The sequence below is a fragment of the Mustela nivalis genome (genome assembly GCF_964662115.1).
Source record: "Mustela nivalis genome assembly, chromosome: 1".
Lineage (NCBI taxonomy): Eukaryota > Metazoa > Chordata > Mammalia > Carnivora > Mustelidae > Mustela > Mustela nivalis.
Genome location: NC_139020.1, coordinates 29,719,666 through 29,734,135, shown reverse-complemented (window position 1 = coordinate 29,734,135; position 14,470 = coordinate 29,719,666). Strand labels below are relative to the sequence as shown.

Sequence of the window (14,470 nt, the reverse complement as noted above, 5' to 3'; positions counted from 1 at the left end):
CCAAATGTTTGCTTCATCTTTTATGTCTACTTAAAGATGTGTGTGTGTGTGTATGTGTGTGTGTGTGTGTGTGTAGTCTACTGACTGGGTCAGCCAGACGCCCCCTAGTTAAAGCTATTTTAGATTAATTCCTTGATGCCTATACATTCTGGCTTATAATACACTCAATTGAGTTTACAGATTTCTTTTAAAACAGCCTCAGACCAACATTGTAGAACAAAATCTACAGAATGCAAACAATATTTGATTCTCATCATTGATTTCTTTTAAATACTATGTTAGTAGGGGTTCCTCTTGCTTTTTTTTTCTTCTTTATTTTAAGATTCTATTTATTTATTTGAGAGAGAGAGAACACAAGCAAGGGAGAGAGGCAGAGGAAGATGGAGAAGCAGGTTCCCCACCAAGCAGAGAGCCTGATGTGGGACTTGATCCCAAGACCCTGAGAACAGGACCTGAGCTAAAGGTAGCATCTTCAATAAATGAGGTACCCAGGTGCCTCCCCCCCTTTTTTTTTAGTCAGGGAGGGTTACTCTTATTTTAAGATTCATGACCTATATTAATGTGCTAGGGCTGCTATAAGACAGGGTGGTTTAAACAACAGAAATTTATTTTCTCACAATTCTGGAGGCATAGATGTGTGAGGTCAAGGTGTTGTAGGGCTCGGTTTCTTCTAAGGTCTCCCTCCTTGGTTTGCAGACAGCCCCTTTTCACTGCGTTCTCTCAAGCTATTTCCTCTGCATTTGGCATCCCCTGTGTCTCTCTACATGTCCAAATGTCCTCTCCTTATAAGAACACTTGAATTGGGATTCACCCCAATGGCTGCATTTTAACTTACCATTCTAAAGGTTCTAACTCCAAATATAGTCACAGACGGAGGAACTGAGGGTTAGGGCTTCAGAATATAAATCTGGGGGAACACAATTCACCCCATTATTTGGCCCAAATATCTTGGACTATGAACATTTTTCAATTGCTAATCCTTCCTACCCTACCAAAAAAAAAGCCTCTGAATTCTCTGTTAAAATGTGTAGAAACACAAATAGAAGAATCATGAAAAAATCAGTTGCATCTACATTCTTTATGGTCAAAATCTATGACTATCAGTTCCAGATTGACTCACTATCTCTTAGGTATCTAAATGGATAGGTTTGTTTGTATGTTTGTTTTAGGAAAGTCATGGTGTGGTGACTTCAAAGTTAATATAAGTTAAACAGACTACCAACCATATGACTCAGCAATTCTATCCCTAGGTATATACCCAAGAGAATGCCCAAATGACACCATATGTCTATACAAAAATTTGCCCGGGAATGTTCATAGAAGTATTATTCATAACAAAAAGTGGAGATAATCTAAATATACATCAAAAGAGGATAGATAAAATGTGGTATATCCATTCTATAGAATATTATTCAGCATTATAAAGAAATGAAGTACAGATACATGTTTCAACAAGGATGAGCTCTGAAAACATTATACTAAGGGAAAGTAGCTAATGTCAAAGAACATACACTGTATGATTCCATTTATATGACATGTCCAGACTAGGCAAATGTATAGAGATGGAAAGTAGATGAAATGTTTGCTCAGAGCTGAGGCAGGAGGGTTTGAGAGGAATGGGGATTGACTGCTAATAGGTATAGAGTTTCCTGTAGGAGAGATGAAAATGTTCTAAAATAAATCGTGGTGTGAGTTGGACAACTCTGTGAATATACTAAAATATAATGAATTGCACACTTTCAATGGTAAATTGTATGGTAAGTGAATTATATCTCAATAAAGCAATTTTTTTTACAAAAATTCTCCATGATTTAGCCTTTTTTGAAATTTATTTTGTGTCTTTATGGAGTATAAAGGTAATTTGCCTGGATAACATTCATTTACAGCCAAAATAAAAAGGATAAAAGTCACATATTTATTAACTTGGAAATATCAGGGAAACAATTTACCTCGTGTTCATTTTTAATGCCACCTGTGACCTCTATTACTAAAGTCAGTCTACTTCTGTAACCTCTCCTCCTTGTACAGATAAAACATCAATTTCATTTTGGATTTAAAGTAAACAGGATCATTATGTTTGTAGAGTGTTCCATAGCTTTGCTATTCTAGCAATCTGTGACCTATAAATAATGCAAGACCTTTTCCTTCTCTAAATGACTTTCTTGCAGCATGAGTCTTGATAAAAAGAAAGAAAGAGAGAAAGAAACAAAGAGAAAGAGAGAAAGAAAGAGAAAGAAAAAAGAAAGAAAGAAAAGAGAGAAAAGAAAAAAATCACCTCACAGTCATGGAATTCAATCTATTACTAGTTCCTCAATTACATTATGAATCACATCTGTCCTCTCTTTTGTAATTGCTTTGTAGACCACTTTTTAAATATCTTGCCATTTTATTTTCATCAAAGCAAAATTAAATCACAGCTAAACTGAAAAGTTTTTGTGTTTTGCTTTAGAAGGAAAGCAAAAAAAAAAAAAAAAAAATAGATCGGTTTCTCTGTGACCCCTGACCTTTGAACCACAACCTCCTTGCCACTAAAGCGTTCAGCACCTCATTTAATCTCCCCTCTCCACACTGGTAGAGTGCTGCGAAAAGGAAACAGAAAACATAATCTGGGGACTTCATCAATTTTTCATGAATTTTCATTTAGGCCAGAACCCCCTCTTACCCTGGTCGATAGATCAAGCTGCTGTCATATATTTACCACCTGGGGCTACAGCTGCTATCTCAAGGGGCTGCCACTGACTCAGGCTGTATCACAGGCAGCCACAAAACGTGGAAGGACTCTTGTGCTCCTTCTGTTCCAAACACAGGGAGAACTGGTGTTCCAGCTGAAACCCTATCTGCACCAGCTACGCCTCTGCTCTCTTGGTGGTCTCATCGGAAAACTGCTTATTAACTTCTTCGGTGCCAGGTGTTTGCTGGGGACCCTGCAGTTCTGCTTTCAAAATAGGTGAAAACTGCTTTCACCTAAAGACCTTTCTTGAGTTCCAGTGATCTGAAAAGTACTTTCTGGATGACTTGTTTTTTGGGGGGCTTTTTGTGTTTTTTTTTTTTTTTTCAAACCAAGAGGAAGAAAGCAAATATGAGATAAAGGATTCAACACTCCATAACAAAGGTTGCTCTTGAATATTTTTTTCCCTCTCCTATATTATTCTGTTACATAAAACTGAAGTTTTTATTAAAGGAAAACAATAAAGAGAATGTGTACAGTTCGGTAAGGAACAGGCTGACTTTTTTCTATACAATCTGTCAAGACGGACAGTTACCGATAAAATTGCACATTTCATCTGACAGCAGAAACCAAGCCTTTTGAAATTAAAAATGAAAACCGAGGTGAAACAAGGAGAGTCCAAAACTCTCCATATTTTTCATCAATAATCATATTTCACAATAAAAGTTGTAACAAGTTTATTTGCCACTTATCCATACACTTAATCCCCTAGATACCAGAGATCAGTAATTCTCAATTGATTTTGAGCCCCCCAAGGGACATTTGTCAGTGTCCGGAGATATTTTTAGTTATCACAGCTAGGGTTGGGGGGGTCTTTTTGGCAGCTCCTGGGCAAAGGCCAGAGATGCGGCTAAACATCCTACAACACAGAGCACAGCCCTCAACAACCCCAAGAGGCAACAGTGCAGAGACCTGGGATCTTGCTCTAGTTCCCTCACACTCCATTCAGGGCTAGATTCTTGGGAGAGGGGCAGCATTTGCCCCTCTAATCCCACCACTTACTCCTTCTTCAGCTGCTATGCTCTCTTTCCCCTCCTACAGTCCATGGAGTCTTTTTTATTTAACCAAAATGTGGCATTTGCATCACAAAACACTTTTTCTTTCTTAAAATTGTTTCCTTGTGCTTCATGTCACTTCCCTCACCATGGGCCATCACTCTGATGCCTCCTCAGACCCCCCCTCAACCAGTACTTCTTTCCTTTGCCCACCGTTAAATATGGGGGTTCCAAGAAACAGGAGTGATCTCAACTCTTATTAACCATTCCTGGCACACAGCCTGCCTGGGCAATCATGTCTACTTTATCAACTTCCACCACTTTCTTCTCCATGTGGTAAAGACCTTTCTCCTTGGTTCTAGAAGTTCCCTTTTTAATGCAACATGAGATAGTTTTACCTCGATGCCTCATCGGCATGTTAAATAACACAGCCAAAGCTGACTTCACTCTCCTGTTCCTATTAGTTATTTCTTTTAGACCTGCCATCCCTATGGGGGTAGCACTATATACCTAGTCACTCAGTGGGAAACAAAAAACAAACAAACAAACAAACAAACAAAAAATCAAACACTGGTAATCATTCATTATCCCCTAAATCCCTAAGCGAACCATAAAGCAATATGGTTTATAATTTCTAAATCTGATTCAAACTATTTCCTTCTTTCAATCTTCACTGCTAGTTTCAGTTCAAAATCTAAAATACACTCTTTTCATTTGACAGCTTCTTAACTCGTCTCTGACTTCAAACATCATCCCCTTAACCCGGTCTTCAATTCTCTTTCAAAGGCTCCTTTTACATAACAACAACAAAAAAAAATCTACTTTTCCAACTTATGTTGCCCACCTACCTTATATCAAGCTACCTACAGTTCTCCAAATACACAGCGTCACTAGACTTCCATTCTTTCCTTTACTTAATAAACAGTGACATGTCATGACTGAGCTTTTATGCTGATTGTTCTAAATTATGAAAGCCAAACATTGATCAAATCTATAGCTATTCTTCTATCATTTTATAAAAAAAAATACTTTAGTAACAAATAATACTGAAAAAGCACAGTGCTTCCTCCCAAGTTTCCATATTAATACATTTTATGAAACACTTAAGGGAAAAGAGATGACGGATGATCTAATGTGAAAGAGATGAGTAGCATATAAATGGGTATTATTTGATCTTGTGTTGCCTCAAACGGCATGAACTGTTGACAGGGCATTAGAAGAAAGAATTTTATTCACTAGCTAAATCCAATTTAGAAGCTTTCTTGTTTTCCTCTCTAGGTCAAAAGTATTTTTAGCATTTCTCAAAGCTCATTGATTTAAAAATAAAAAGTGCTACTGTCATATTACCAAGGAAAAAAATCATGGTTTAAATTTTTCCTCCTAAAACAGTTTGATTCATTATTAATGATGCAATTAGGAAAGAGAACAATCTTCAGATTAAATAAAAATACAAGATGTATGTATGCTGGGAAGAATTTTTAAAAAGTTAAGTTTCAGGGAAAAAAGTGTTTATAGATGCCCAACAATAAAATGAGTGGCCAGGTTAGGTAAACTTCAACATGGAGAAGGAAAGTTAGTTGAGAATTAAAAATAGATACCTGTTGCTGAGTAGATAAAGTAGACAAACTTAAAAAGAAAGTTTTGATTTAAAAATTTTAATTTTTAGATGAAATTTTAGACCAAATATCATTTAGAATTTCATTTTCCTAATATGGCACAATTCCCTAAAACTAAAATTAAAAGAATCAGAATATGGTCTTCAAATCCCTATTAATTTATAGCCTGAGTCTTCATCACTTAACGATCATGGGTTTCATATTATCTATGAAGTGGGAGAATGATGCCTGTTATATTTACTACCAAGGGATTCAGTGGCGGTGGGGGGCGGGGAATCAATGGAATTTGATATTGACATATTTCAGTATGTTTGAAAATTTCCAGGAATAAGATATTTCAGAATAAAAATAGAAGAGTTAGGAATATTGATGTTTGAGCTTTTTTGTGTGTATTTCAAATCTCACTAAACTGCATTTAATTTGACTGCTTTTTTGAACTAAGTTATAAAAATGAAATTACCTGGTGCCTTGAGCAAAATCACATTGCTAGCTAAAGGCTCTAATGCTCTTCTCTCAAACTACTTCACAAAATAAATTTGGGTTTTAGGATTCTTCTAGTCTTTTCCTATTGGATTTACACATTTTAAGCATTAGTAGGTTTTAGATTTCCTGGTACAAACCATAAATCAGAAGACCAGACACTTGAGAACAAAAGCTTTCACTGAAGTAGATGAAGAAGAAACAGTATGACTGCTTACTAAAAGATGATTTCCTATGTAAAGTCGATAAATCTCTGAGAATCACAATACATATATACACATGTTTGATAATTTATGTGATTGTAGTGTGATATCATGTAGCCTGCGGGTACAAAGTACCAAGTTTAATTACCAACATGAAACCATGAGCTATTATTTAACAATCTGCTTCCAACTATATAAATAAGACCTACGCATCTTGAAATAGCTCAATTTTCTTATCTATGAAAACCTACTGGTACAACCAGAAAGTTGAAAAGTACGAGTTTTTTTTATGCCCAATTGTTGCCATGTTATTAATGATCAATTCCAGATAAAATCTTTCCGCAGAATAAATAATATCAAAAATTTATGGTACTGTTTAAATTATGACACCAAATCCTAATCTGTAAGACACCCCAAAAATCTATCATATATTTTAATTTGTTCTGAAAAACGATAAAGTTATGAAGTTAATGTTCAAATAGATGCAAAGCACTGATATCTTGATTTACTAGTGCTATTTGGGCTATCTGATGAACAAATAAATATATTTTTTTAAATCCCAAAGGCAGGGCAAGCCCTTAACTATTGATGATTGCCAAGACTGAGCAAGGCCCTTCCATGTATGAACATTTGGTCCCAACAAAAATTAGATCTCTTCTTTTGATGAATTTCATTGATAGAAAAAAATAACTAAACATAGTTGCTTGTTTCTATATTCTTCCCACATGCCTATGGTAAGGATTCCTGAATTCAGACTGGAAGTAAAAGAGTTAATATAACCAAGGGAGTATATTTTTTTTAAAGGTGTCTGATAAAAATTAGACTTAGAAATATTTATATAAATATATATACATATATATGTATATATATATGTGCAATATGTAACAGTTATATATACATACATAAATAAAATAGGTACAATACTGAATTTATGCTCATTATTTGATCCCATGTTACATTTAAGTTTTCATTTTAACATAGCTGACTCTAATACTTGATTATATCTTTCATCAATAATTCAAATTTTAAATATGACCAGCAACATCATCGCTTTGCTTTAATGTAAAAATATAATTTCCACCTTGCTTCAACAGAAATAAATTTATTGCAACACCATGGCTTGACATTATTTTGACCAGCTTTGCTTTAGAGAAGGCAAAGTCTCCTTACCCATGGCAGGCTGGCTGTTTTCTTCTTTAGGTATTAAGTACCCACGGGGACAAATCAAACCTTGCTAAAAATAAATCCAAGTAAAAGTGCGTGCTGTTCACGAAATTCGTTATGTTTACTTACATGCCACTTCCAGAGATGCATTTCTACTCACTGCTTCACCGAGATAGTTCCTGGCAACACAGACGTAGCTTCCTTCATCGGGTTTGCTTCTGCGCCCGTGTACGATGCGCAAGAAAAATAAGGACCCGCTGGGCAGCAGCATCCTGTGAGAGCGGGGGTCATCCTTGTCAGTCTCCACCCGCTCACCGTCCTTGTACCACTCGATGGTGGGCGTTGGCCGGCCCTCTGCCTTACAGTTCAAAGTGGTGGGCTCCCCCTTAGAGACAATGACATCTGAAGGGTGCTCCACAATCCGCGGGGGGAAGTCTTCCTGGCGAAGACGAGATCCTACAAAACAGGACAGAATGAAGACAAGTGTTAACATTTTCTTATCCAGGGCACCTGAGTGGCTCAGTTGGTTAAGCAACTGCCTTAGGCTCAGGACATGATGGTGGAGTTCCAGGATCAAGTCCCTCATTGAGCTCCCTGTTCGGCATGGAGTCTGCTTCTCCCTCTGGTCCTTCCCCTTCTTGTTTCTCTCTTTCTCAAATAAATAAATAACATATTTAAAAAAAAATTTTTTTTTTCTTCTGACGCCTGGGTGGCTTCGTGGGTTAAGCCTCTGCCTTTGGCTCAGGTCATGATTTCAGGGTCCTGGGATCGAGCCCCGCATTAGGGTCTCTGCTCAGTGGGGAGCCTGCTCCCCCCTCTCCCACACTGCCTGTCTCTTTGCCTACTTGTGATCTCTCTCTCTATCAAATAAATAAATAAATAAAATCTTAAAAATTTTTTTTCTTATCTATAGCTTTTGTCTCTTAGGTTGACATTGGTGAAATTAAACTCTTCACTTATTCAAAATGCACTTGTTACTATATTTTTTTCATTTTTCATACTTTTATTCTTGATGCATCTCCTAAGTCATCCCAAGTCCTTTATGGAATGTGATAATAAAGCAATAAATTAATAGTCTCATTCAAATGAGTTAGGTTTAAATGTTCCATAAATTGAGGCAAGGAAAAGTAAAAGAGAGTATGACCTTTTCTTTCGGGTACTAAAATGAGAAAGATTAATTCGTCCTCAAACAATTACTATCTACTGGGGAACAAAGCCAAATGGACAAGTACCCAGAATACACAATGTGGTGTGTATCATACTGGCATTGTGTCATCAGACTTCATATAAAAAGAAACCCACAAACTATGTACAAATATTCACTCAACTTAACAGATGAGGAAGCAGGTTAGGAAATAACATTAATTGCCCAGAGAGGTAGAGGAAATAAGCAGTTGAGGCAGGATTTGAACCCAGGGACATCTGACTGAGGAATTCAAGCATAAATCATTATGTGAAAGTAAAATAAATGTTCCTTGGAGGTCTGAGAAATGCACTATAGAAAGAAAGTGGAGAAAAAACTATTAACCCTTGCTAGAGTGTAATGAGGCCTTCCCTGAAAAGACGTCATTTAAGTGGAGAGGTGAAGAATAAAACCATGCAAATAAAGGGAAAAGACATTCAGATTGAAGAAACAACCTGAGATCACGAGAGGACATGCATGATACATTTCATAATCAGGGAGGAAGTTGATATGACAGGTGGAGGTGAAAAGTGCCCTTGGCAATCCAGATAAACGGGTTTTAAACACTGTGCAAAGGATTGTAATAGTCATTCTATATGGCTAACAGATTTTGAGAGGGCAGTGATAGGACTATCCGTGTATTAGAAAGGTATTTTTGGTGTGCAGTGTAAAAGATAAAGAGCCACGGGGGCAAAAGAACAGGTCAAAGTTACTTAATTATTCCAGAGGACAATAAAAAGAACCTGACTTTGAGAAATGATGCTGAGAGTAGAAAAAAAGAGAAAGATACAAGGCATAGCATAAAATAACCCTTGACAGAATTTGGTATGTCACCATATAGTAAGGAAGAGTGATGGGCACCAGGACTTCCTTTCGAGTGCAATGAGAGTGGAGCCATTAAAGGGTAGAAAAAATAGGAAGGGAAGAACCTGTTGGTATTTTAAGATGAAAAATCTGCATGATGTGTCATTCTGAACATTTTTAGTTTATGAGGTGTCACAGGTCGTTATTTGTGAAAGGGTCTTAGCAGCTCCTGCTCATCAATCTAAAGGAGATGGTGAGAGAAATAACCATGTCTGAGGATAGAATGATAGTCTAGATACAAGCTTTAACATTTTCCAACCAGTCATCGAGTAGAACCACATTTCAGCTCAATAAATAGAAGTAATATTTACTCCTCAATATTATTCCACTTTATTTTCACTATTAATTAAAAATGCACATTTTTAATTTAATAAAGGGTATTTAATTATAGTGAATGAACCTTTTCTTTTCTGAGGAAGATTAATTTTAAAGGTTGCTGAATATTATGGGTTATCTCATCAGATCCAAGAAGGAACTTAAATATATTCCAAGTGCAGAGTACCTAAAGCCAAAGAGTAATTTACAATACATAGGTCAGAATTTTTTTTTTCCTAAGTACTAAAGAAACCCAAAGCATTTAAATATGAACAGGTAACCACACTGTGCATCACAACAATAAAGAAAGTTATACTTTGAAAGTACTGGGTCCCTAAAGCAAATCAGGACTCTAAAGAACATAAAAAGTAAGATTTATTTTTAAAAGAAATGAATTAAAAAAAGATCTCAAACCATTTAAATGTGAATGGCTAATCACAGTTTGCAAACCAGTAACATATTCCCAGGTATAATGGTCTGGACACAGAGCCACAGAATCTGATTCTAAAATGGAACAAGAGTTTAATCTCACTTTTCATGTAACAGGCATATAGGCTATAATCACTTTGTTTAGATACCTTTCTAGTTCTTCTCTAATTTCCCAAATGCATTTATCCACAGCTCCGCTATGTCAAAGTTGTTCTATTATTAAAACTAAGCAAGTCAACCATCCATGTTAGTAAAGTGCTATTTACTTTATCAAATTGTTCCCCACCTTATTAGGCAGTTGGCCCAGAGACGGCCTGCAGAGGACCTGAAATACACTAACATTTATTAATGAATATAAAATAATTGACTTATAAAAGGAAAGACAGCAGAGTATCTAAACTGCTTAGCAATAAGATCTAGCAACCAGCATGTCTAGAATTTCACCCATTTATCACTACAACATATGTAAACCTATTCTAGTGTGTCTCATTTGGATATTCTTTTAATCGTTTTATTACCACTGTTATAAAAACTTCAAAAGGACACATACAATCTAGAAGAAAGAGGTAAAACTATTGATTAGAAGAAATTATAGGAGCCAATTTTTCATGACCTTGACTTAAGCAAAACTCTCTTGGGCACCAAAAGCACACACCACAAATGAAATAATGAATAACTTTGGTTCATTGGATTTAAATATTTGTGCTTGAGGAAAAAAAAAAATCAAAAGAATGAAAAGACAATCCACAGAATCAGAAAAAAAATTTGCAAGTCATATGTCTGAGGACTCTTATATCTAGAATATATAAAGAACTCTTATAGCTCAATAAAAATACAAATTACTAAATTTTAAAATGAGCAAAGGATGTGAATAAACATGTATGCAAAAAGCCAGACAAATGGCCAGTAAGTCAAGAAAACATTCTTGACATCATTAGTTACCAGGGAAATGCAAATTAAAATCTCAGTGACATACATTTCACACCCAGAAGAATGACAATCCTCAAAAAAAAAAAAAAAAGGTAAAATAACAAGTATTTTTGTGGGGAGAGGGATGTGGAAAATTTGAGAGCCTCGAACATTGCTGATAGGAATGTAAAATGGTGCAGGTGCAACCACTTTGGAAAATATTCTGGATTTTCTTAGACATGTTTTGGAATAAACAGATGACCCAGCAATTCAATGGCTATGTACACATACTCAAGAGAAAGGAAACTTTATAGCCACACAAAAACTTGTACTTGAATGTAATGCAATGTTTGTGACAGCATTATTCATAATAACAAAAAAAAAAAGGAAAGAACTCAAATGTCTATTAACTGATGAACAGATGAATACATGTTGCGTATCCACATAATGGAGTACTACTCGGCAATAAAAACAAAACAAAAACAAAAAAACAGAAACAAAAACAAAAACACCGAAGTCCTTATACGCACTACAGCATGAAGCTTGAAAACATTATAGAAGAAGCTAATCAGAAAAGGCTGCTATTTATACCATTTATATGAAATGTCCAGAAGAGGCAAATTCAGAGAGACAGAATGTAGGTTTGCCATTATCGAGGGTGGGGGATAGGGATCGGATGTGAAGGGGTCTAGGGTATCTTTAGCAGGTGATGAAAATATTCTAAAATTGCTTATGGTGATGGTTGTACAACTCATGAAAATAATAAAACACTTGTATTGCACATATTAAGTGGGTGAATTGTGTAGCCTGTGAATCCTATTTCAATAAAGTCACGGGTAAGGTGCTATGAATAAATTTATTATAAGGAGTAAGAATCCATGTTCACTCATATCAACAGCTAGGTTATTTTCTTCACTTATAATTCTTGGTTTTAAATATAATTATTAGGGCAGCAATAGCCAATAGGGCAGGCATCAAATAAAGCTGAAATGTGCCACTATACAGATGTATATATAAACAGAGACAGACATGGAGACACATCTAAATTTTAAGATGCTATTAAAAATGAGTGGATTAATTCTGTACTCCCGTAAATCCAGACATTACACAATATAGCAGTGACCTTGAGATGGATAAGTTTTAGGTAGGTTATGAATTCTTCAGAATTGTGTAAAAATGGGCATTCTTGTGTGGGAAGGACAGGAGAGATGTGAGGAGGACCATAGCTTTCATCAAATTTGCGAAGAGATCTGGATCTTTTAAAATTAGGAAGGACCACTAAACTACCAGGTATTCTGCACTACTGGGCCATGACCCCATTATTTCATTAAAACAAAACAAAACAAAACAAAAACAAAGACTAGAGTTGTCAGCTAAACTCACTGGCGATTCAAAACTGACCAGTAGAGGGGGCTGTACATTACAGGAAGGACCCTAAAACTGTTTAACCAAGACTTTGACCTACTAAGGCATCTGGGAACTACAGGACCCCCAGCCCAACTCCAGACCTATCCAATCAAAATCTGCATTTTTTTTTAAATTTTTTATTTTTTTATAAACATATATTTTTATCCCCAGGGGTACAGGTCTGTGAATCACCAGGTTTACACACTTCACAGCACTCACCAAAGCACATACCCTCCCCAATGTCCATAATCCCACCCCCTTCTCCCAACCCCCCTCCCCCCAGCAACCCTCAGTTTGTTTTGTGAGATTAAGAGTCACTTATGGTTTGTCTCCCTCCCAATTCTCATTGAAACAAAATCTGCATTTTAACAAGACCTACTCCTACCCCCTCTCAGGAATGCCTACGCACATAAAGTTAGAGAAGCCACGCTCTAACCAATTTTTGTATGGCCCTCAGCTAAGACTGTTTTTTCATTTTTGTGTTGTTAGAAGACAGACGAGGAGGTCTAAATGCTGGAAATATCTGCTGACACTTTATGGAAAAAGTCTGCCAATCCTGCTTTAGAGTACCTGTTTGTCACTTTCCACTAATAACTCTAGCTTTTTCACTTATATTTCTTTTGTATAGGATCATAAAAATGTAAACTCCAGATTTTAGATGGAAAAAACAAACAAAACTTTGACTGCAGTGTTAATATAGCTTATGTAGTTACTCAGGGTCCTTATAAGAACAGATAAGCAAAACATAGATTTTATCTATTTTTATCTATGTAAGATTTATCTGAGAGTCTAACCCTACTTGTGGCTGATAACAAGTCTAGACATCTTCGTATATCTCAATTATTAATTAGGCAACCACATAGTCAAGTTTTAATTGAAAGCATTTTATCCAACTGTCCTTATCTTTAAAAAAAAAAAAATGGATCTTAGTCATGGAGTCTTAAAGATGAACATCCCAATTTTGATAGTTACTAACCAAGAAAGTAAGGTATAAATCAGTCAATTGACCTGTTAATAATTAAATAGCTAAAAGAAGCAGAGTTCCAATTTAGGACCTTTAATCTGATATGTGCAGGCATTTATGAACTTGATGTAGGAGGAAGTAAAGAATACACATTACAACTACCTTAATTCCAAAACCCTCTTCTGTGGATGACTACAATAAAATGAATCAGACAGATGCCTGTAGTCATAATATAACATCTTCCTTGTTTTTCCAAATGTGCTTCTCAGCCTACCTGCATCAGAATTACCTGGGATATTTCCTTAAAATGTGATTCTTGGTCCCCACAGTGAACAGGAAGTATCAGAAGTTACAAGTGAAAGGGGTCTAAGATGCTCCGTTTTGGCAAGCTCACCAGAAGGTCATGCACTTGGGCTTGGGCTAGACCTGGTCAGTCTAGAAGGTGACACACTTAGACCTGGCTAAATGCAAGCATTCCACAAAAACATTCAATTAGTCAGCTACATGCAGAAGCATCTTTGAATAAGGTACTAAGCACCCTAATTTACAAAACAGATTATTTCTGCTTCTCAGAGACACGTAAACAATGATTTTGAAATGATTTTTGGTAAAAACAAAAAACAAAAAACAAAACCCTAAAACCAAACTGAGTAGTTTATTAGCTCTTCAAATTTTAGAGGGTTGGAGAAGTATAAAATTGTGATTCATAAATATATTTAAATTTCATTTTATTTAGTCAATAACCATTCATTTTAGTGAGTGCTATAGTAACTTTTATTTTTAGAAGTGACTTCAATTTCATAGTATGATAAAATAGGATAAAGCACATGAAAGAACACTTGATTTCATTTCATGTGTTTGAAAGAAAACTGCTCTTGCCTCATTATTCCCTTGGAACTAAACCTTGTTTTTCACGCATATACTATAGTCACACCTAGTCAAGTTAAACAACACACTTAAATTTTCCTGAATTTTTAAAAATTTTTTTTAAAGATTTTATTTATTTATTTGACAGAGATCACAAGCGGGGCGGGGGGGGGGGGGTGAGAGGGAAGCAGGCTCCCTGACAAGCAGAGAGCCCGATGTGGGGCTCGATCCCAGGACCCTGGGATCATGACCTGAGCCAAAGGCAGAGGCTTTAACCCACTGAGCCACCCAGGCGCCCCCTGAATTTTTTAAAGGCCAGAAGAAATTCTTGGCAAATATACTCTCG

General features: G+C 36.0%; 1 protein-coding gene across 1 annotated transcript in view; it reads right to left on the bottom strand.

Moving 5' to 3' along the window:
• ROBO2 (roundabout guidance receptor 2) overlaps nucleotides 1-14,470 on the bottom strand; it is a 594,514-nt gene that overhangs the window by 522,214 nt on the left and 57,830 nt on the right. Inside the window, 1 exon segment of the mRNA XM_082689522.1 lies at nucleotides 7,316-7,642. Within this exon segment, the coding sequence (XP_082545648.1) occupies nucleotides 7,316-7,642 (327 nt within the window).